This window comes from Siniperca chuatsi, linkage group LG14 (genome assembly GCF_020085105.1).
Source record: "Siniperca chuatsi isolate FFG_IHB_CAS linkage group LG14, ASM2008510v1, whole genome shotgun sequence".
NCBI classification, from domain to species: domain Eukaryota; kingdom Metazoa; phylum Chordata; class Actinopteri; order Centrarchiformes; family Sinipercidae; genus Siniperca; species Siniperca chuatsi.
Genome location: NC_058055.1, coordinates 7,550,595 through 7,575,226, shown reverse-complemented (window position 1 = coordinate 7,575,226; position 24,632 = coordinate 7,550,595). Strand labels below are relative to the sequence as shown.

Below are 24,632 nucleotides of genomic sequence, written 5' to 3'. Positions count from 1 at the left end.
ATGAAACTGCTCACAACAAGGTCTCAAATGTATTTTTTTGGTGCTTTGAGCACCACAAGCCGAGTGCCACATAGTTCCATTATATTAAAGAAATGCAGACATCTCTACGGCCGAAACTCTGCAACTCACACCAAAACAATCTAGATGGATAAATAGCACTACAGGTAAGAGGAAAAATATGTATTTAATTTTGACAAATTAGAAAAAAAGAAGTATATCCAACATAAATTCACCAGAGGTGTTTCACCAAGCTCAGCAGATTATTTGATCAGTGCTTCTCTTTAGGTCTACAAACCCTTTACTGTACAACGCCTTTACAGGCTCCTGGCTTGGTGGTACATGAGAAAAGGTGTTATTTAGTGAGAAGGTGTAATTTAGTGTCTTGTCCTGTGTAATGAAGGTCTTGTATCATTAGGTGGCCACTGTGTCCTTTTCTGTCCTGCCCTGTGCCGGCTGTGTCCTGTTCCTCGTGTCCTGTGCTGTTAATTGCTATCTTGTCCTGAACAATGTTTCAAACATGCATGTGGTCTAATGGGGAAATAGCAGCTAACAGTATAAATCCAGTGCCATTGACCATCAGGCTTCACATCATTTAGATGAGTAAAAGAAAAATATAAGTAATCCAATATTATCCAACATTTATCCAACATTTTTAAAGTATTTTACAATTGATTTTTATTGACCACAGTGACATATTCATATATTTCACAGAGGTAACCAAATGAGGGAACACTTGACAGGGGATGAGATGAAGGGACAGATAAAACAGGACACAAAGGACACACGATAGCACACAGTAGCCATCTAATGGTACTATAAACTCATTACACAGAATGGGCTGTTGTAGCATGCTAGCAACAGAGAAGCTAACTAAGAAATAGAGTTGAGCTCAGCTGTACTGTAAGCTGTGTAGGACCAGAAATAACAGCAGGACAGAGGGATTGTTTGACTGAAAAGAAATGATTACACAGGGTTGGTTAGGTTGAAATCACTCCACTTACTCTCCAGTTCAAACAAATGTTTTTTTTCCAGGAATTTCAAGGACATCAAGATCAAGTTGAACAGAAATAAATAGGCAAAAAAAGCCCATGATCAAATTTAAAACATGTACACTGAATTTGTGATTAATACAGTGTTTTTATAACAGGATATTTGGAACCAGACCTCAGCAAGTCAGCATCATCTTTCTCAAGTAATTAGGATATGAAGTACCCAAGTACAATTAAGTGTCACCAAAAACGTTTGTGAATGCTGGGAAACCTGATTCTACACTGAAAACAATTTGATTAAGACCACAGGAGAAATTCCAAAATTCTAGAGAAATGTTTTGTACACTCCGGTGTTAAGTTTCAGCCCACAAGCAGCAGTGTTTAAAGATGAAAGACAGCCATTTCCACAGAGGAGCTTTTCTAAAACCCAGCTGAGGATCAGACAGAATAGATGCTCAGAAATCCACTTAGTGTGGTCATAATTTCAGGAGGAGCGGACTGATAACTCTTCATGTTGTTTTGACATTAAAGCATTAAAGCTCTTTAATGAGAGCGTTTCCTCTCTCTCTGTTACGAAATAATTATATTTTTGGAATGACTTTCGGCAAATGGAAAGGTTATCAAACTTCCTGTATAATTTATTGTGTTTGCACTTAGTACCAATAATTCACCCTCAGTATTAATGGATCTCAGGAGGTGCTGACAATGCTCAAACTACTGAGCACTCTGATCACAAGCATTTACAGAACAATTACAACATGCAAAAGACAAAACACACAAGCATATTTAAAAGTACTGTTTATTTTGCACCAACCAAAAAATCTTGGTGCAAAAGAGAAATTCCCAGTTACAACATCAGTGACAGTGCATCTCAGTAAAATAGTAATGCGCAAAAAAAACAAAAGAAAAACATCATTTACTACAACAAAAGAATATCAACACCAATCAAAGCACAGTTTCTTAAGTAAAAATGTCAATGTTCAAACACAAACAACCAGTTACCTTCAAACAGACAAAGGCAGCAAAAAACAACAAGAAAATAATACAGTAACTTGCAAAAATTGCTTCATCTGGTAGAGAAATATCAGTACAACCAAACTCCCAGCGCCACTCAAGCTCTCTCTCTCTCTCACACACACACACACACACACACACACACACAGTTCTGGTACACAAGAGCCCATTTAATCATCAATCCCATTACCACAGCATTAAAATCAATTATATGCAATAAATATCAGTGAAAGCACCTTTAAAGCTGAAATGTGTTTAATTGATCAACTGACTGTGCAACATGTAAAAAAGAAAAAGTCCAATAAAAACATAATTACATCAGGAGACTACTATACCATTAAAACAGTTGTCGAAATTCAAATCATTACATCATTTTTTTTTGCTCTAAATCAAGGATGAGTATATACACAACAGATCATTATTATGTCCCATTCTGTAACATAATTTGCATTCCAAAGCCATACAATGTTTTAAAACTACATCTGTAAAAACACATATTTGGGTGACCCTTACAGCCCAGGTGACAACAAGCTGAGCTTAATTGAAGGGCAACAATATGTCAATGTATCAAATCAGATTGTATTTGTGATAGCCACATATGTCGCTGGTCCAATAGGGCAAGAGAAAACTGTAAGACACTTTTAAAATTCACAAGCCCAAGACGATGCACACACAAAATCGCCAAAATGGATTTTACTCCAATCTAAGTGCAAACTCAATGCACTTGGTAGCATAAAAACATTCTTGGTGACATTTCCTTAGTGAGCCAGAGATACCAAAATATAGAAAAAGTTCTTACAGGTCATCATCACAACAAATTAGCATGCTAGAAATTTTCAGACCGGCACAATAATGCGAGTAATTTACAGCAAGTATGACAAGAAAATCGCACTCTTTCGTGACTGCTTCTGTGTCTTCATCGGTTTTTACAGGTGCTACTGTTAGACACTTGGTTAGTACTGCGACCACTTCAAGTCAAATTCTGACAAACTCAAAATACTTTATCAGAGCCATTGATCAAGACATGTCCACGTTGTGTTCAGTGGGATCTGTAGAGTTGGTAGTGTATTGGAGGTGCAACTGCTTTGCAAAGTCAGTGCCCTTAGGACTGACACAGATAAAACAGCATGCATCCAATAGAGAAGATTTCCACTACAGCATTATTCATCCTCTGCAATCTCAAAGGTTATACATATCACAAGCATTTCCTCTGCGCTCAGTCCTTCCAGCAATTAGCTTCTTTTTTTTTGGACCGTTTGATCATTTACATCCTCTCCAAATAGTGCAAACAGATAAGATTTTTGCTCAACCTAAACTGAGAGAACAACTGAGAAAAGCAAAAAAATCGAAGTTTCCACAAAACTGTTATCTTTACAGAGCAGAGTGCCTACATCTAGCATTCCGTGGCCAAACTTTTGCCATTTTTTTGCCAAATATATAAGTATAATTATAAGTGTGGCAAAGTTAAAAATAACCCGATACAATCAGTGGATAAATCCTGCTAATTCCTGGAAGGACTAATCATTTGCTATGTGCAAATTTGTGTGTATTCACAACGGCTCAATTGATATATTCACTGCTTTGCTGTATATATGGCTTCTGCTCATTTATGGCTCCTTTTTCCCTTTATCCCTATATAGCCAGGCACTATTTCTTACCCACAGTGAAAATAGGCAAATGTCTCATTTTTAACTTTTAGTGTGTGATATCACCATATTATGGTGAGCGAATACTGAATAAGTATTATTTTTTCTCAAGGCCACAGATTTCTGTACATCTTAAAGATGCCAAACTAGACCTCTACCATCTTCTCTTCCATCCACGAAAGGAAAATACATGTTTGGTTTGGGGAGAATACGGCATGATGAATGACACTGCTTTGCGGTTAAAAAGTGGAATTTCGTTTTGTACTGAAAACTTTACACTAACCTAAACCAGTCTTTTGGTTTGTCTCTATGTTTTTTTGGAACTGGGTGACCCTATCACCACTGGAGGACATGGTGTTGCCAGTATAAGCACATACCACTTCCTTTTCCTGCTGTTCTCTCCCTTGCCATTCAGGTTAGCTCTGCTTTGGGGTCACAGTTTGCTTTGGCTGTGCTTTGGATACTGTTGCAGAGGCAGAGGAGGAAGTAGAAGAGGAGGAGGAGGAAGAGGATGAACTCCATCGGGTCTCTACACCTGTACTTGTCATCTTCAGCTTTCGTCGTTTTGCAAGGGGAGCATTGTCGACACTTTTCAGAAAGAAGCCCTCTCTCTTACCACGGTTGAAAGCCTGGTGAGAGAGGAAAATGACCAATTAAAGTAAGAGAAAAGTACATGCATCTAACATGCATCTTTTAAGTTTGAAAAAAGTAAATTAAGAAATTTGGTACACAATGCTATTACCTTGTAGGTGGCATTGACATAAGTGCGGACAGTAGGCCCACTAGACTCTAGAACATCTGGAGTGCACAGAGGAGTGGTAGACATGGATGCTCCGCCCTGCAGCCAGCTGTTCTCTTTCAGATCAGAGAGTTTCAGACGACTCTCTGGATCCACTGTCAGTAGGCCTTAAATCATAGCGGGAGGGGTTAAAACAGACAAAAAAACACAAAGACAAGAGAACAAGATGTAAGGGACGGAGACGAAAAAAACTGACTTGCAAAGAGGGGGTGTAAAAAACATTTCTCTGACTGCTAAATGACAAGTCCTAAAAACACTGGGAATTCCCTAAACCATCCACCATCACATTCTCCAACAGGTCACTAACAACTTACTATATCACACACCTTTAACAAGCTCTTTGGCATCCTCTGATACGCCCTTCCAGGCCTCCCCTTCCAATGAGAAATCGCCCTCTTTTATCTTTTGCATGATGTCAGCAGCATGTGATGAGGTCATCCCACGCTGCTCACTCTGAAATGGCACCTTGCCTGACAGCATGGTGTACTGATGAAAATGCACACAGAGAGTCATTAGTACTTCAGTTAGCCTGATGTTAAAGAATCAACGTTTTTAGGTTAAATTACCAGAATGACCCCAAGACTCCAGAGGTCACAGGCTTTGTCATATCCTGCACTCTCAAAAAGTTCAGGAGCAGCGTACTGTAGCGTGAAGCAGGGAGTCTGCAGGGGGGCGCTGCCTGCAGGGCACAGGCGGGCAAATCCAAAATCTATTACTTTCAGCACAGAGTCCTCTCCCTCACCTGAAAACAGCACGTTCTGTAAGGTAAACAAATAAAATCCATGATCACCCTCTCTTATTTTTCTTCTTCTTTTTACACTCAGGGCTCCATTTTGTGCAGGAAACGTGGAATAATGCAGATAAACAGTTTTAATCAAACACTCTCCAAACAGTAAATGCATTTAGATTGGCATCAAAAATAAAAGTTTATGCGATTACGACAGGCGTCTCAGTAAAACACTGTGCAGAACTAAAACTTAATGGGTGATTCTTACCACTATCTGTCATTCACAGCTGCTTTATACTATATGAAAGCCTTCTCCTTCAGTTAATTAAATTCCACAGCCATCTGAAGACGGCAGGATATGTGTGTGATAAATCTGCAGCCTTCATTTTGAAAAGCGTCGCGCCACAGCACAGAGGCATTATACACTGTTGTCCACTGTGTTTACCTCGATTAAATCATGGGGAAAGGATGCTGCAAAATAACCACACTAACATCCCCACACATCAAACTGGTCGGTTATGACTCAGTTCAGCCAGTTAATGCGAGACATCTGAGAGGAGCACAGAACACATGCAGTTCACAGTGGAAAAATACTGAGACAATTAAAGCTTCACTGTTCTCGTTCCCACTAATTCTCTTTCTCACCACATTACTCGGGCCAATAATTCCACATGCCATGGCTTCCTTTCTAACTTCTCTGGCAATTTCTAATTATTGAAATATATTTTTAAGTTCAATGATTTGATACAGTAAAATTATGGTTGTAATAACGGTGGATTGATGTTTTCATATGAACAGAATCATATATACATGTGTGTGCACACAACACACTGCTTGGTGTCATCAGAGTCGAGTCATCACTTCGCTTGTTTGTTTGTTTGTTTTCTTAAATGAGAGTGAATCACGTCATCAAAGCACAGCCCACCTCTGGTTTGAGGTCTCTGTGCACGACTCCGGCCTCGTGCATGAAGCTGACAGCTGAGACCAGGCTCTGTAACAGCTGACTGGCCTCTGCCTCGCCAAAGAGTTTCTTCCTCTTGATTCTTTCCAGCAACTCCCCACCTCGCAGAAGCTCCATCACTAAGTATGTGTGGTACTGACAGAGATGTGCAAAGAGAAGAGTTTATGCCATGATTTGGTTGTTGCACGTTGCTTAATATCCAGCATTACAAAGTTTCCATCCCAGTAGATTCACTATTTGTTGTGTTAATGTTATGTCACTAATTATACATGTCATCCTATGTGGGTTTCCTCCCCTGTACCTGATCAGTGTAGACTTCATGCAGCTTGACGATGTTTGGGTGAGCCTCGCATTGTCGCAAAGCAGCAATCTCCCTCTGGGTGTATGCCTCCATTCTAACACAGTCAAAAGAAACATTCAGTGTTAACAAGGACATTCTGAGACTCATACCATCAGATGGTACAGTGATACCGTAAAGCATAGTTAGGCATAGTTAAGACGTTGTTGCAGCAGCATCACATTTCCACTCACCTGCGGCTGACGATCTTGACAGCATACTCGTGGTCACTTTGCTTGTGTCGGCATTTCCTGCACACAGAGAAACTACCCTCACCTAGAGGTGGCCCATGAAGACACAGCTCATAGTGCTGAAAAAACTGGGATTCCTGAAGAAAAAAAGGATGTATGAGTCACGTTGAGCTGTTCAGGGAGATGTGCTGTGTTTGCTTTTTTCCCTTGCGCAACAGGACATGGCTTACAGCAGTGGAAAAAGGATGTGACTTTATATTGTACAAATATATTTATGCACCTGAGAAGGGTTTCCGATAGAGGAACACTGCAATTTGCATTTACACTTGGATGAAACAGTGCTGGCCGGTATATCAACATCTATTCTTTATCATCTATCACTGTAATCATACTGGGGGATTTTCTTGTAAATAACACGTTGTGATACACATGTTGTTAAATAAGCAATACAAAAAAATTACTACTACTAATACTAGGTCAGATTTCTCTGATTTCTGTATTCTGTAATATATGAGAATGCCAGCTGAAAACAATGTAGCTTTACATGCAATCTAATGTGATAAACATAAACTGGACAAGCTGACCTGAGATTTTCCATTCCTAAACAGATACTATATAATGTTATCAGAACAAAGTCTCCTGATAATTGTGATATTTCTGCAATATTGCCAAGCCCTTGATAAAAAATGACAAAACATAAGGGTAAGCTAACTTTGGTTAATAAACTAGGCTAAATGAACTAGTTTCTCTTCCTTCCTGTCTGTCCTAATTAACAAACACTGCTGAGCCTTATTTTTAGCGGCTAGTCTGTGTAGATTACAGAGGGGCTTCCAATGAAGACATGCTGGTTTTGCAAAACTGCCTGTGTACCATAAAGTAAAACAACAACAACAACAAGTAACAACATGAACAACAACTAATGCCCAAACAAAAACAGCTTTATAAGCCAAGATCCGTACCTCTAACATTGCACTGCGTTGGACAGAGGCTGAACCTGGTCGATCAGCACGAACCTGGGATTCTACAAAATCTCCCATGATCGCATTCTTATTGAACAGGATGGAGGGAGCAATAAAGGAGTAACCCTAAAATAAGAGCAAAATAATGTTAGGCATATGATGAGCTAGTACACTTTGAGTAGTTGCTTTGAGAGCAAGAGAGAGAGAGAAAGAAAGAGAGAGAGAGAGAGCGAGAGAGAGAGCAGACTACCTAAGATTACACATCATTTAGAAAAACATTTTATACCATAATCTGATTTATTATTAGACTAGCACTTTCTTTGTCAGAATGTTAATATTTTCAGATGGTGGTTATAGGTATTGGATTTTGGAAATCCAGCTTTTATAAGGGTCATGGTTGAGACAGAGAGGACTAACCTGGAACAGGCGGCCAGTGCTTGGGGGCGTGCTCGCTGGAGAGTAGACGGGATCCATCCCAGTGAACTCCTCAGCAAAGTTCCCCACGTCAAGTTCATTCTTCAGCTCTGGCTTGAATGGACTTGGCACCTTCTTCTGTGCTAGGTCAGCCCAGTTTAGTCCCTGTTAGGAAACAAAAAGCAGATGAGAAGTGTTATGGATGAATGAGATGAGGTGACAGGGGAAGAGACATATATGAGTGACTGGACTGATTTGAGGTATGAAGGACCTTGAAGAAGGAATGTGCTTTGATGTCTTCAGCCCCTCGAGGTCCAGAACCCAGCCTTTTGTGGGGATCTTTCACCAACAACTTCCTCAGCAGGTCCTGAGCAATGGGTCCAATCATGGAGGGGAACGGTGGATCACAGCGCAAAATACGTCTGACAGAGGAGGGGTGGAAAACATGGTCAAGGAAATAAAATAATGCCCATTTCGTTAACATAGTAATCTCATAAGAACAGTTTTAAGATTTCCCCTGTGTTAAGGACAATCACATATATAATTATGCAATTGCAATTTGTGCTACATATATGAATGAGAAAAGGTACCTCCAACACAATGGCTGAGATCATTTTTATGACTCGAGAATAAGGAAGGTTGGTTTAAGATTTGAATCCTGTTGTTTAATGGAGTCACTCACTTTGACACCTCACTCTGGGAGTTCCTCTCTCCCTCCAAGGTAAAAGGAGATGCTCCCGTCAGAAGCTCAAACATCAGGATCCCAAGGCTCCACCAATCTACCGACTGAAGGAGAAGACAGGTTAAAATACATTACATAAAAGGAAAGAGAACAAAATATGACAAATATGACACAGTCAGAGGAACGTGGGTTGTCTGTCTTGATACTGATTGCCTTCCATAACCAAAAATGTCAATCTTATCTTTGATCTAATGTATAGTACATCAACCCATACAGTATTCAAAGTAGATGTTATTTATAGACACATTTTTACATGCTCTGCATAAGCCCCACAGTTACCCAAAGTCATGACACGTTAGCATTTAGCATTTAGTATTTAACAGCAATTTAAATTTCTACAGCTAAATGTTCAAGTCACAATGGATCTCTCTGTCATCCTGAAACATCTGAATGTAAAAATGTTAAAAAAAAATTGATAATCTGAACAATTACTTTACATGTGTGACCACTTAAAATCTTTAACATTACCAAAATAATATGGACACTTAACATCAGTACGTGCTGCGTTACTTTCATATTTACCTTGCCATGCCCGGCTTTCCCCCTGATGATTTCAGGGGCCATGTACTCAATGGTGCCACAGAAAGAGTAGGTCCTTTCCTTCTGTAATGAGGAGAAAGGGAAGATAAAGCATAACCATAACAGCAAATCTTATTATGAACAAAATATTGTTATGATTGTGATAACAGATAACACACAGTCCATGTATCATTGTCCACATGCACATACATCCTTATGCTTAGATTTTGGTATCGCGTTTACATACCTCTTCTTCCAGAAACTCCTTGCTGAGCCCGAAATCTGTCAATACCACATGGCCTTCACTGTCTAGAAGAATGTTTTCCAATTTGATGTCTCGGTACACAATCCCGAGCTGTACAAAAACACAGTTAAAACTTACCAGTTACATTCATGATAAGTGCAGTAATTTGTGAACAGAAATTGCATGCAGTATACTACACAAAAGAACAAAGTAAACATTTTTATGAGCAAAGAAGACAAAAATTACCTATTATCTACTGGTTATTTTCAGCATTTTCAACCCCATTCACTAGTTCTAATCTTCTAAAGTTCTAATCCCTAAAACTCTCTAACTGCCCAGACAGCAAGCACAACCCTTAATTGCAACAATACCTCAGGAAATGAGAATACTAGTACTAGTACTAGTAGAATACTAATACTACACCAAAGGTCCTGTTGCTTAGATGGTTTTATTTGATGCTATTCAAAGGAACAACTCATAAAATTCAACATTATGGTTTTCAGCTCATTTCGACAATTTATGTGAAGGGTGATTTTTCCACAAGCTGCAAGAACCTGCTATCTCAAAAATATTTTCCAATGTCAAGATTTTCATTTATTTAAATGCTGCACTGTGAATCTAGTTTGCCTGCCGAAGGTCACAAGTTACAGACTACTGCTAATTAATAAAAACATCTGGATTGTAATCGTAATCAACCTTGAAAATGCACACATTCTACCTTCTTTCCGTACAGTAGATTGTGCACATCCTTTAAAAAGACATAAGGATCTTGCCACAGTTGCTTACCTGGGATTAAAGCAAAATGTACAGCTACAGTAGCTGTGAAACGTTATTAAGTAACCACTAGGTAACTTTAGTGAGTTAGAGTATTTCAGGCAGTAGAGTAAGAGCCCAGAGGGGACTTCCTGCCTAGCACTGGTGACGAAAGTCAAACATTTCGCAGTTAAACACCCATTTATTTAACCAACAAGTTGGTGTTGATGAAACCAGAGCTAAAAGATCACCAAATATGGGACCTATATTTGTCAGGTGGCCAGAAACAGGACTCCACTTGCTCTGTGTCTGCTAAATTTGTGCAATGAGGCAACTGCTTTCCAACACGTCAGCCATAACAATATATAAGGTGATATGTTGGTGTTGTGTCTCTGTAAGATTGCTTTGTCTTTCTTCTGCCTCCTAGTATCTGAAAATCAATAAATGTAGCTTTAAGTTATAGAGCTAGAAGGAGCGACACCCACCTTGTGCAGGTGCTCCAGAGCCAGGATTATTTCCCCAATATAAATCCGCACCGCCTCCTCAGGAAAGTGATCCCGCTGGTACAAATGAGTGAACATCTCCCCACCGCTCACATAGTCTGTACTCACACACACACACAAATACACAGGTAGCTTGAATACACCTACAATACAAAAATTACACAAACACACATTATGCACAAAATGCCAACAAACAGTACAGTAATAGACAGAAACATAAAGAGAACATCTATTCAGCCCTTCAAGACTGAAGAGAAATGAGCTACATAGAGTCACGTATTTGGTTGTAGTGTCCCATCACTCACCCAGGATGAGATGTAGTTTGCTCTGCGTCTGAAAGGCATAGTGGAGCGTGACCAGGAAGGGAGACTGGCGGATGTGCTCCAGCACCTGCCTCTCAGTGCGAGTATGTTCTGTTGTCTTTGCCTTTTGAACAATAGCTGCTTTCTTTAACACCTAGGGTAGTAATCAAATCATCATGTGCTGTGAAAGTATTATAAATTAATTTGAAATAGATAAAATCAGCGAATCGTTTACATAAAACATTTTCCCACCTTGAATTTAAAACATAGCCCAGTGATTACAATGTTTATCTAAGAAACTGTTTTGTGATCACATCTAGTCTAATATTTCAAATTAATAGTCTCACCTTCATAGCATATAGCTGGCCTGCATCGTGACCAGTGTTCTTCCTGACCAAAAACACTTTTCCATAAGCTAGACAAAGACAAACATATTTCATCCAGTCATACAACTTACATTAGTACATAAGTGAAACAAAACTGGAATATATACAGAAACACTCCTGTACACCAGAATTAATCCGGTGTTGTTTTGTTGATAGAAACAGACTCTCAGATATCTCAAAAGTTATTCATTATGTATGAGATCTAATAACAGAGACATCTACAGCATATGGTCTACCTTTTAAACATTCAGATTCTACTCATGCTGTTTTGATGATTTGCAACTCCCAAATCAGTATATGAATGCAAAAAAAAATGTTTATCCTCAGAGACACTTTCTATTACAGGCTACGAAAATTAATTAGAAACACTTTGCCCTCAAGATATGTATTCATGACAGGAAAATACATCCTGTCTAAATACATCCTAAGTTTTTCTTCAGGTTTGACAACATCTGTATCTGTATTTCATATATTTCATGCTTCATGAAGACACTTACCTCCAGTGCCCAAAACTTTGAGCAGCTCAAAGTTCTCCATGCCAACCCTCTCAGTGTGACCTGTGAGGTTAGCTAGTGACAGAAGAAAACACCACAGTTTAAACATACAGTATATATGCTCAATTTCTGTACCCTGCCATCACAGACATTTTTGTTTTAAAAGGACAAGTGGACACATTTCAAAAATGCATTAACATCTCTTAAAATATGCTGAAACAGCTGTCTAACTTCAAAGAGATGCCAGATTTTAATTGAGTGAGTCAATTTAGCCCAACGCATTATGAACGGTATTTGACTTTCGGCATTCTACACAAAAAAACTATTATGACAAAGTAATAATACTTTTAGAGCTTTTTACAAGTATAATAAACAGTGAAATACATACATTTAATGTAATTATGTATTCACTTATCAAGATTTACTATTTAGCTGCTACTGTATTACAACTTATAAGAATGCTGCCTGCTGCACTGCTTTTTAGATTAAAAGGTTTTTGCACTTCAATCAATATCTACACCCTAATCAATGACACAGTCAGTATTGGAATACATTTTTCCTGAGACCGCTGATGAAAAACATGCAGTGACACCACTGATTATGGTATGACCAGATCTGCAACTAACCTGAAATTTGCAACTCACTGAAGGTGGATACAGCAGCAGTTCTCAGCTTTATGTGATTCAGTGTGGATTTTCTTTGTAGATTTACACTAGAAATTCTATTCTAGGATACATACAGTGTCTATATAAAATATAAGGCAGCAATAGGTCTTTTTTTTTCCTTTGGTTCGGAATCCAGATCAATTAATCCAAATTAATTAAGAGTAAATACAGCACAACACAAACTGACACAAGCTGAGTCTAGAGTCCTTTCTGAAGGCAGGGCACCTATCCACTGTTAACAAGCTCCTCTGTTTTGACACAAAGATGCTCTTAAAACTTGTCACACAAACTAGCTTTATATTTTTTATTGAGAATACAACTTTTGGTGTTGAATAAATTCAATGGTACATTTTGGGTCTGTGTTGTACTGCACTGCATCATACTGAGAAGGGTTTCTAATATTTTGTATTTACACATGGAGAAGCAAGCATAGTGGGAAAATGTTAGAAACACCTTACAATATAATGTAATCCAATGTATCATTACCATAAACTCTAGCCTCTGAAATAACCACGCGGTAATTTTAAACTCTGAATTGAATCAACACATGTCTGGCAAAACTTCGACAATAAAAAATGATAAGTTTCACAAATGTTGTATTAATTAAATGATGGAATGAATTACGGTGTAAAGGGGTTTCTCTTGTGTATATAACGTGCTTGACTACAAACAGTATACTTGACTTACCATTGGTGATTTGATGCTTGACGGTACAGGCCTTTTCATTTGTTTTGGCATCGGAGTCATCACTACTATCGGATGCGTCCCCAGGCATAACTTAAAGAAAAGTAGACTATAGCCTATACAGACTGTTTAAGATAACTGGGTAGCGAAATGTTTTAGTATTTACAAGTTGTTACACTTCACGCTCAGCAATTACAAACATCTATTGTAGCTGCATTATGAATACAAGGATTATCGAAATGACCGGACAGCTGTGTTTTCTAGACAATACTGCTGCCGTAACGTTAATCCCCATCCGTTTGACATCCTGGTGTTTCGCATTATTTATCTCATGTGATTGGCCGAAATCAATCAGAAAACACAGACGTGTAGCTATTCAGATTACAGCTGATTACTAGCTGTTAGCTTTATTTCACTATTATGCTATGAGAAAGAGCACCAGTACTGATTTTGAGTAACTGTGTATGCTAGTTACAGTGAAGTTTAAGTGGCTAACGTTAGCATAAGCTGCTTAGCAGAAGACATTATTCGTAAGTTAGCTGACGTTACTTAGTAATAACGTTAACGCTGGTTTTACATAAACGACGGGTCAAAATAACGTGTTATTAGCCAATGCGTAAATACTTACAACGCTAGTTAGCATAACTGCTACAATAACAAGACATGTTACCTAGCTAGCTGGGTAGTAGTAATTTGGCAAACTAGCTACTAGCTAGCGAATTGCTGCTGTTGCCCGTCAAAGTTTAAACGTTAGCGAACGCTAATGTTTAGTTAACTATGTTAACTGGCCTCTTCAGATATCAGCTATCAGACCATGCTGGAGAAGGCCAGTTTGGGTAGTTCCTTATCTTCTTTGTCTCCACTAGAGCCACGTTAATAATTCATCAATTGTAAAAAATATTTACTCTTCACTTTATATTTTTGTCAGCTGCTAGCTAACTGCTAATACCAAGATGCTTTCGACACAACCTGGGCGACGGTCAGTCACGTGAACCCTCGGTGTGGGCGGAGCGACGTTGCTCTAGACCACAAGAGAACTGGCTAGATTAGATCCTGTTTCAATGTCAGTTGATGAACCTTCCCCCCCCCAGATAAATAGGTGTACATTTATTCACTATATAAAACTAAATAAGTTGACATGAACGCCTAAATGGGCAATACATGCATGGCCTAGGCCCTAGGATGGCACATAGGAGATTTGTGGGGCCAGAGTCGTCAGCACCCTGTAAGTACTGTTAAGCACTACAGCTGACATACATACTGTGTGCACACTTTGTCTTGCACTGTTTCATTTTTGTTATAGACATTTGTGATGCAAGGCATACATTCAACTTCGGCATGCCTACATTATGGAGGGAGATAACTGCCAATATATACTAACATCTATTAACAGTATGTTGAAGATGAAAATGTACACTTTATTTAAGTGTATGAACAGTGACAAGCATAAATATTTATGTTTGTATGAAGAATCTCTCCATTTTACTTTTTATTGGTGTGTGTACTGTAAGGTGACTAAGACCCTACTATAAAATGTAGGTCTACTACTGCACTGAGTCAATGTCAACTTTGTTGATCTTCCAGGACAAAAATAAGCCACCACTGACCTTTAAAATACATTCAGATACTGTATATTTCACAGTACAACTGATTTCCATTAGTACATTACACTTCTTGGGACAGTTTCTTTTACATCATGTGAGATTACCACACTTGTTGCATGTAGTTTATGATTACAACTGGACTTTGATGGTAAAAATGCCCACACCCCCATTTCTAAGTTAGAGAATTTAAGAAAATGGAAATGTGAAAACAAAAAGGTGTCGCAGTTCATTTCTAATTCTTGAGTGCCTCATGGAAAACACAGCAGAGATACTATGACAATGTAGTGACTTTGAGGTATCTGAAGCCACGTGTGGCATAATGGTTAATAGCAATATTAACACTTAAATGTATCTCCTCTCTGAAAACAGAAGCTGATCGTGCTGCCGCTGTGGGAGGTTGGCACAATTTACTAAAAGAATTGCCTTGCTGGGCGAAATACACATTTGGAAGTAGTGACAGGTAGCACTGGGGCTTCAGGTCTTTAAGACAAGCCGACAAACATTAAAGATGCATCATGAAGTGAGATAATTGCGACCCCCATTACTCAACCAATGTTTGCTAGCTTAGCAAGGCAAATCCACCCGTAACTATCACATTATTCCCATTATCATGTAATATTCAAGCCAGGTAAATTGTCAAATAGTTTCAGCTAAAATCTGAGGCCAGGCAAAAGTATCTACTTTGACTTCAATTATCAGCACACCTACTGTTGCCTGAACAAAGTTTAAACCTGATCACCAAAACATGAAACTGTGGGAGGACTCTTGTGTTAGGTCAACTCATCATGGTCTTACTCACAGAGCAGTTTATTTCCCACAGAAATCTTGGGATTTTTACTGATAGTCTTTGCTGATACTTCCAATTGGCACAAAAGCTTTCCCTCCAAGTTTTTAATTTTGACTAACACAGAAACAACATGGCTGCCTTAATTGCTTTATGAACTTGTTTAATAAACCATTATGGATCACTCTTAAATCCTTTATCATGGCAAAATTTCCCTAGACTCTTAAAGGCATTGAGTAGTATACTTCCAGTCCCAGTTACAATTTGTCTAGATCCATCCTCTCTTCACTACAATCAAGGAAACGCTCAACACTTTCCTGATATTAGCTTTACACAAATAATATGAACTGTTAAGCCAAAGACAGTAAGGCTTAAAAACTCCCTTCAAATATTTTAGATAAATACAAAAATAATACCCAACATGCTTACAAGTGGCCAGCAGATGGGATAGATTCAGCTTTCCACCTGAGATGTGGGAGATGACCAAAAGAGAGGGAACACTGAGGAACACAAACTTAAACTTTAAAGCACCATGTTTACTTAAGCCTTTAAGAAAACACAAGAGTTAAGACCGATGACCAATGTTGACAATTTCAATTTGTGATTTACATTACAATCTTGATTTTTGAGTGTAGAAATTGTTGTATTTTGTTTCATTTCCTTAAAACCATGAATCAACAGGAATATGTGAACTGCTTTAGGGTGGATTTCCCCTTTAAACACTGAGCGTGCTGGTGCACTGAATTGTGCGGTTTACTTTAAGATGTATTTAAGCATCAGTACACGACTGCAGTTTTTTCAGATGAAGTTTTCTGGAGTCTTGAAGTTTTCCAGATGACATACAAGTTGCTTTCTTAAATACACTGTAAAAGTTGTGAAACTGATTTTTTTTTAAAAAACATAAGATACACAGAAAGTCTCAGAGTGAGACTAAGGACAATATAATTTTGAATTTGAAGGCAAGAAAAGAGGATGTAATATATGGGGAGGGATTTGAAAGTTGTTCCACTGTTGTTTTGGATTGGTTGTTTTGTTTCTTCACACAACTGGTTCTTGGTTCTCATCAACGAATGGCTATCAGTCCGATATCAATGAGTTTCTGAATCTTCTGAGCAATAACTGGATTCTTTAAGTGGCTGAGGATCAAAGAGAAAAAAATGATCATTAATAATCATTAAATTCTTCATGCAGACAGAAAGTGGCACAAAAGTTGGCAAACTTACTCGCTAAGCGCCTGAGGGTCCTTCTGCATTTGCTCAAGGATCATGCGCATGGCTGGGTCACTCATAATCTGCTGCACCTCGGGATCAGCCATGGCCCTTTTCTTCACATCTTCAGGACTGTCATTCCTCATGGCCTGACTAACCATACAGCGCTGCAGGCCTTCTGTGGCTTCCTGAATGCGGAGAAGGCAAAAAAGCCTCTTCATTTCATTACCCAGAAAATATGGACACGATTTAATACACCATCAACAAATAATATTTCTAAATGTCATACTTTGTCAAACTTCCTGATTTGTTTTATAGATTCGGGTGCTCAGTATTAGCTCAGATTTTACTTTGATGGTCATCTTACCCCTACCGATACTACAAATACTTACCATGTTACCTTTTTTCAGAAAGGTGACAGATTATTGAACCTATTACTTCAAGAAAGAGCAATTAAGTCACACTACTTTTTACATTACTTTGGTATTAAGTAAAAAAAGTTAAAAAAAGTCATTCAGATAACGACCTATTATTTAGAGCAGTAACTAGATTAAGTACTAAACCAGGAACAGTTAAGCCTTACTGGAAAATGTAATATCATGTAAATACACTCATATTTCCATTCTTTTCCAAAATGTTTTGTCATATATCTAAGATATTTTTCCAGAATTTTCTGAACTGTGTAGTAACCTTTAAAATACCTTTGAGGAAGAGTCTAGCTCCAGAGCCTTCTGGTATGCATCCATGGCTTTTGAAAAATCTTTCATGGCCTCCAAGGCAGCTCCTTTACGTGTGTATCCTTTTACTGTGGACAGATGTGTTTAAATTAGGTGTAAAATCAGAATGATTTGTCCTGAATCTAAACTTTAACAGTTAAGAGTATAAAACACTACTTTATTAAAAGTTCTTTAAGCAAAATGTTAATTAAATGGTAATAAATACAAAGTTTCCTACTCACTGAAGGTGGGCTCAAGTTTGATGCACTCTTCACAATCCTGACAAATAAAAAAGATCATCATGAGGTAATTTTTAACGTGCAATAAAATTAAGAGGCACTTTTTTGTCAGGTTAGAATTTCATTAACTGACTCACAGAGATGTATGCTAAGGATGCACTTTACCTTCAGGGCAAGTTGAAACTCCAACAGCTTTGTGTAGCAGGCAGCTCTGTTACTGAAGAGTTTGGCATCACTGGGGTTTCTCTTGATGGCCTCACTGTAATGTTTCATGGCTAAGGGGTAGTCTCCTGTGGGAAGGAAAAGAGGAGTTTATCTCTGTACAAGTTCTTAAGAGAAGAATCGAATGACAACAATCAACTAACACGCACTACAACTATTACACACACCTTTCTGGAAGGCGTCGTTGCCCTTGTTCTTCTCTTCCAGGGCTAATTCAGGGTTGATGTAGGCTATTTTCTCCTGCTCCTTCAATATCTTCTCTGCCTGCAGAACCAATTACAGTATCAAGGTATAAGTGAAGTGCCCACTTGTGTTTTAATTCCCTATCCACATGGAGGTCTGACAACAACAACAACAAAAAAAATCCACTTAAAAAAAAAACTTAAAAAGTCTGGATAAATGAATACTGTCTGTGGGAAACTAGGAAAATCAGCTTGCACTGCACCTGTTGACACTTCTTCAAGACGTCAGGAGTACGATGCTCCGTCAAACTCTTGTTGAAATACTGAACTGCTTCTTTGTATTTCTCCTGCTTGAAGTATGAGTTGCCAATCCTAGCCAAGGCCCTATAAAAAGAGGAGGAGGAGACAGATGAAGATAAACATATTATTGCATCAGAATGCAATGATCTGACTTCGTTCTTGTTTTTCAAAAAAAAAAAAAAAAAAAATCAAAAGCCAAAAACTATGAATGGGGGAGCTCTTTACTTAAGGAAAGGACAGTTCAGTAATAGTAATTCTTCTGAAACAAACAACAAGAATCACAGTCACACAACCACCTTTGTGCTCTTGAACAAAATTCTAAAGTTGAATAGACAGATAATTTGTACATCACCACATCATCTTTGGCCAGTTTGTAGCGGGACGTAATAGAGCAACACTGCCACCCAATGGTTCTTGTATAATACTATTTCTCTTGTCAAGTGCTGGTTAGCTGCATGGTCTTTTCCATCCAGATTAGAGTAAATATATTATGTGGCCTCAACATTTGTTCTGAGGGGGAAAAAAAAAACAAACAAAAAAAAACAACCACTTCTTACAGAACTCACTTTGCAATTTGTCTGTAGTCTTCCCGGTTCTCTCTGCCAACATCAATGGCCTTCTCACACAGCTCTCGGCACTTCTCTAAATCTCCCTTCTCGAAGTACACAGCTGAAGGGATAATAAAAAGGAATACACATTTAAAATTTAAAAGTTTAAATTAAAAGTTATAATCATGCCAGTTTTCAGTTCCGGTTTAAATGAGCTAAAGTGTCAATATAAAAAGTAAGACAGTATTTTGGTGCATTTCATATTTCGGAGTGATTCCCTAACCAACCTATAAGCTCACATCAATAACGTGACATAATTTGCATTTAAAGAATTTTCCATTTTCCAGAATTTAGTTGTGGTGGTCAGCCCAGTGGCAGGAACTCCAACCTATCACAAAGTCTGATTGGGAAGGAGATTTTTTCCATCCAAGGATTTTTCTTGGTGGACAACACTGATTAATTCTATATATGAAAAATTCTGAATTATCTGTTTGTTTTATGCACTATATGGGTCAATCGGCTAAAATGTGTGAGGCTGGTATTTGTTTTCCAACATGTGAACATATGTACCTGCTTGATTAGATATGTAGGTCATGTTGGTGGGGTCATGTTTGACTGCTTCTTCATAATGTTTCAGCGCTGTTTCAAAGTCCTTATTCTTATATGCAGCATTCCCAAGTTCTTTTTCCTTCAAGGCCTGTTAAAAAAATGGAAATTAGAGTATTAAAAAAACTCAGAAAAGGGGATTTATCAGAAGAGGCCAAATGGCTGAAAACTCATTAACAGTGGAAAGTATGATAAACTCATTTACCTTTCTCTTGTTTTCGGGAAGGTCTTCCTCTTTGGGAGGAGGTGGCTGAGTCTCTTTTGGTTTGGGGGGAGGAGGGGGAGTGGGCTCCTCTTCTTCTTCCATCTCGGAGAGGTTCAGTCCCAGCAGCACAGAGAGTGTGGTCATCACTCTGGGATCCTGCAGCTTCCTGCAAAACAGTCAGGCAACCAAATGCATTTCTAATGCCACTGTATTCAGGGCTACTGCACATTTTCAGAATTAACTTGATTTTTGATTCTGATTTATTCTAATCTTGTAGATTTGGCCCCTTTTCAGTATTATGTATGCTAATGATTATTGAGCGACAACACAGAAGATGAAGCTCCACAATATCAAATAAATATATGGAATGACAGTGGGCCTACAAAGTCTTGTACTGGCACTAAGCAAGACTTCTCAATACTTTTCTAGACTTTCGTGCAATTCACAAACTACCCAAAGTAGTTGTTTTTCAGTCCTGCCGCAAGACATAATTTGTTAATCTTAAATGAGAGAATGTTGTTAAAACTGACACATTTTTGAAAATGCACATACGTGCCAAGCTCCGATGGTTTGTTCCTGAGCTGCTCCAGCAGTTCTCTGTAGCTGGGATCTGACAATAGCTCACGGGTCCGAGCATCGCTCTCCAGCTTCTGATACAAGTTGGGCATGGCGAAGGGGTTCATCATTGATTTCTCTGGCAAAGCAAAAATTCATGTTTATTAGTGTAATTTATATGGTCACAAAGTAGCACTCAGGATGCCCACCCATCTTGCACTGGTCTAGGATTAAATTCGCTAGAGCTTTCTCACCTCTGTAAGCCCTACTGCTTGTCCATTGTTTGAATGAATCACAACACTCAAAACCCAAGTGGACTGCCTACACTCCTTCTGAAACTTGAGCACTCACAATGTGATTTTACTTTAGTGATCCTGTCAGCAACCATCTCTAAATCCTCTACCCAGGTAGGAGGGAAAAGTGAGTCACACAATTTTCACACCCTAATGCCACTTTTTCCGTAGACTAAAAGACACCACAAATTCAACAGTTCCTACCTGCAAGCCGGGCCTCAATGTTCTGTAAACCCTCCTTTAACTGCTGATTATTTGGCTCTTGCCGGAGTCCCTCATGGTAAGTTGCTTTAGCATCCTCCAATCGGCCAAGAAATTCCAATGCTGCAGCTTTGCGGGAGTAGCCCTGGTTGATCAAAATTGAAAGACTGTAAATTGCCTTCTCAGTTTTAATTCCTACATATCTTGTCAACAGAATAATGGCAGAACAAATGACATCTCACCTTGCCCCAGTCAGGCTTGATCTTGATGGTTTGACAGGCATCCTGGAGAGCATTCTCATAGTTGCCTTTCTTGGCGTAGGCAGCTGAGCGGTTACTGAACAGGACATGGTTTGAAGGGTCAAGGGCCAAAGCTTCGGTGTAGCAACGTACAGCCTCATCAATATTTCCTGCACTCAGTGCCTTGTTGCCCTGGTCTTTCAATGCTGAAACCTATGAGCCAGGAAGATACAATCAAATTAAGCATTAAGAGACAAATTCACAATAGTACAGCTTTCCGACTTACTGTCACTCTTACGCAAAAACATATGCACGCAATCCCCAATATAGAACTGACTATGGAGAAGCCATCTTTCGCAGCTGCTACTGGCAGAACTGAAGAAAGAAACTGACAACCACTCAGCTGTTCATGTCAGACAGGTGCAGCAGTAATGCGGAGATTATTTTGTTAATACACATTCATGGTCCTACAGGTGCAATCTACTCTATTAGCCTGAAAATAAGATACCCCATTGGTTAGCTTATAGACTCACAGACAGAAGGTTTGAATGTGCCAAAGATGTCCCCACTTTTTAAGATGTCAGTTCCAGAAAATAAACACTGTCTCTTGTTCAGACCAAAATAGTAATTTGGTAGCTTGGGGTATTTTAAAATGAGAGACAGTTTTCCCAGCAACTGCATACAGAAGTCAGCCTGGTTAACAGGCCTGCTAGCTGAAGCCCTGTTCAGACAGGCAAAGGCAAAGCATACTGATGATGCTACAATAGAGCACAGGACAGAATGAACAAGTATGTGATTGTTTTCCAACACCCCTTGTCACTTGTTGGTTGACTGTTATGGTTTGACAAGTTATCCACAGTATATGACTGAATCAAGTACACACCGAGCAGAACCAATCTGTTCTTAAAAAAAAAAAAAAAAAAAAAAGAGGCTCTTCATCCCTTCTGGCTTCATTTGACTAACTATGTGATAACAATTAAACTGCAAGAATTATCCCGGGCAAAGTACTTTTACAGAGTAAAAAAAAAGTTTGAATGTTTCTAGTACAACTCCTGTATATTTCACAATTGTTTACCTGAGTGACCAGTTGCAACTCTGACAAATTGCCTGTATTATAGCGTATTATATTTTGCTTTGCTTAGAACTTCTATTCCTGTGTGCACTGATGTGACAGTGAGCAGCTGTAACAAAAGAGTTTCCCCTCTGGGATCAATAAAGTATTAATGATTCTGATAAATCAGTGAAATTAGCCACAATTTTTATGATCCAAAGCCATGTGAGTAGCTCCCTACTTGGAAAACCAAGGCTGTACTGTATTATGAGAATATATTAAGATAATATGTAGCCTAGCTGTTCTCAGAACAACTCAAGCAAGGAATGAACAAGAATGTTTATCCCAGTGAGGTCTGGTTGTTGATGATGCTTTCTTTTGGATACAGTCATTGGTGCATCAGGAAATCCCAGCACACTAAGAATGTACACATAATCCATAATAACAAACCAATAAATCTGCTGTCAAAAATGAAAATGGAGCCTGTAAGGCTATTACACTATAGATTTGAAGAGAGAAAGCGGTTGCAGAAGTGTCTGTGATGAAGACACTGTGGGTGTGCAAAAAGTCTTACTCCACTTTGATCATTTACTATCAAGTCCTTTTTGTGACCAATATGTATTAGTTAAAAACATGTTATAACACTGAGGTAACCACAGTGACACAGTGAGGAAATTAACAATTTAGAAACAACCTGCATGACTATCAGTGTTTGTTCTCTATGAATGATTTAGTGAATAATCATGTAAAGATATAGAATTCCTCAAAGATTCAGCAACGTTACAATTATAACCATGTCGTGCCCTCTTTTGACCTGTAAGGTGCACAAAATGTATTGTCTGTAATGTTTGGTGGCGTTGCCAGATAAGTTATGATAACTAGTCAGCTCAGGCATTATAATTTTTTTTTTTTTTTTTTTTTTTTTTTTTTTTAAATTGAGCCACTGTCTGAAAATTAACGAATCGCCCTAAACACCTGAACTGCCCAACTGCAGAACATTCGAGAGGACGGGCAGTTGACGACAAAATGCGGCTGTAGCCATGACAGCAGCGCCGTGTGCATCTAACTAGAATGATCCTCCGGTCTGAGTGCAGGCTACTGAGGACAACGCGGAAACCGATCCAAAAATGTAGCATGTGCTACAGACTGATTGCCGCAGTTTAAGTGTTCGGTCTTCTGACCCAATATTTTTACAAAGCGATTTACGGCTAAATTACGGCTTTCATTTGTCAGTCACCTTATTAATGACAGCGTTCAAGTTATGAGCTAATGTTAGCTGTTAAACGGTGATTTGCTGACTCGGGAGTGACTTACGGGTATCTTACCGGTGATTTGCTAGGGGTGAGCGAACTGCTTTGTTATATTGAGGCACGGATATGGGCTGCCGTGGCAGGCAAACCTTACCTTGATATTTTCAATGATAAAGCAGCTGTGACAACTTTAAGTCATATGTTAGCTTAACAATTAACATTAGCTAACCTAATCGTGAGCAATCATAAATTAGTCATATCCGTACACAAATGAACAAACAGTTAACCTAGACACGTTTGCACTTTTTGGAATTCAGTTTAGCTATGTTACATTGCAGACTAGCGTTGTCAAAATGTGTTGGGTAACATAAAATCATCAAGCCAATCAGACAACATCGGCTAAACAGCTACAACACATTACTACCATATTGAAGCTAAGCTAACAAGCTAGCTAGCTGTCTGATATTAGCAACAACTAAAGTCCCAGTGTTAGGAGGTGGCTAACTACACTAACCTACAAATTCTTATTGTAAAGAGACTTAAAATTAAAGTAACTCGTAGAAACACATCGATATCTCTTAAATATGTAGGTTTTAAAATAATTATGAAGATAGTTGCAGGACACTCACTTTCTCCATGGTGCAAGCATGAGGTTCCTTCCAGAAACTACTGCGTATTAGCGCCTCCCCCTGAACAACAAGCAGGTTGCCAGCTTGGGATGTGGAAAATCCGTAATCAATGTTGGGATTAACGTTTCACCCGTGAGGGTGTTCGGAGTGACAATATATAGCCCACTAACTGAAACTTCTAGAAGATGACGCAAAAACCCACGGGTGTGTTACTCAAGATGTGTTACATGCTCTCAGAGCTGCACAGAGTTGGGGATTTGGATGACCGATAATCAGGGACCATGGCTGGAAGTGAGAGGACAAATCTCAAAGCGTCAACAAATATCGTATTTTGGTCAGCCATTAAATCTTTAAGAGTTATCATTAAAGTCAATCATTGCCTGGTAGGACGTAAGCACAAATAATATCTTAATACATTAATGAGTAGCCTAAAACCTATATATTGTGAAGTGTATTGGCTTTCATGGGAAC

General features: G+C 38.7%; 2 protein-coding genes across 2 annotated transcripts; both read right to left on the bottom strand.

Annotated features, from left to right (window-relative positions):
- Positions 1 to 1,770: 1,770 nt before the first annotated feature.
- rps6ka4 (ribosomal protein S6 kinase, polypeptide 4) lies at positions 1,771 to 14,369 on the bottom strand. Its single transcript, XM_044222185.1, has 18 exons — positions 13,333 to 14,369; positions 11,984 to 12,055; positions 11,448 to 11,515; positions 11,104 to 11,254; positions 10,781 to 10,896; positions 9,546 to 9,653; positions 9,302 to 9,382; positions 8,720 to 8,823; positions 8,309 to 8,459; positions 8,041 to 8,202; positions 7,624 to 7,749; positions 6,668 to 6,801; positions 6,438 to 6,531; positions 6,101 to 6,271; positions 5,015 to 5,206; positions 4,775 to 4,934; positions 4,392 to 4,555; positions 1,771 to 4,278 (listed from the first exon to the last, which is right to left on the bottom strand). The coding sequence occupies exons 1-18, from the start codon at positions 13,418 to 13,420 to the stop codon at positions 4,066 to 4,068; spliced, it is 2,355 nt and encodes a 784-aa protein (XP_044078120.1). The 5' UTR covers positions 13,421 to 14,369; the 3' UTR covers positions 1,771 to 4,065.
- A 575-nt stretch (positions 14,370 to 14,944) lies between these two features.
- On the bottom strand, positions 14,945 to 24,314 carry stip1 (stress-induced phosphoprotein 1). The gene is made up of 14 exons (XM_044222186.1): positions 24,162 to 24,314; positions 21,235 to 21,444; positions 20,996 to 21,137; positions 20,496 to 20,637; positions 19,944 to 20,109; positions 19,703 to 19,829; positions 19,151 to 19,253; positions 18,548 to 18,668; positions 18,270 to 18,366; positions 18,046 to 18,170; positions 17,884 to 17,920; positions 17,627 to 17,730; positions 16,941 to 17,113; positions 14,945 to 16,853 (listed from the first exon to the last, which is right to left on the bottom strand). The coding sequence occupies exons 1-14, from the start codon at positions 24,168 to 24,170 to the stop codon at positions 16,781 to 16,783; spliced, it is 1,629 nt and encodes a 542-aa protein (XP_044078121.1). The 5' UTR covers positions 24,171 to 24,314; the 3' UTR covers positions 14,945 to 16,780.
- Between the last annotated feature and the right edge of the window lie 318 nt (positions 24,315 to 24,632).

Coding starts and splice junctions, on each gene's coding strand:
- rps6ka4 (XM_044222185.1), bottom strand. CDS start 13,420: ATGCCTGGGGACGCATCCGATAGTAGTGATGACTCCGATGCCAAAACA. Junction 12,056..13,332: donor CAAGCATCAAATCACCAATG/GTAAGTCAAGTA, acceptor TTCTGTCACTAG/CTAACCTCACAGGTCACACT. Junction 4,279..4,391: donor ATGTCAATGCCACCTACAAG/GTAATAGCATTG, acceptor CTCTCTCACCAG/GCTTTCAACCGTGGTAAGAG.
- stip1 (XM_044222186.1), bottom strand. Junction 19,254..19,702: donor CTACATATCTAATCAAGCAG/GTACATATGTTC, acceptor TTATCCCTTCAG/CTGTGTACTTCGAGAAGGGA. Junction 17,921..18,045: donor AGTTTCAACTTGCCCTGAAG/GTAAAGTGCATC, acceptor TTTATTTGTCAG/GATTGTGAAGAGTGCATCAA.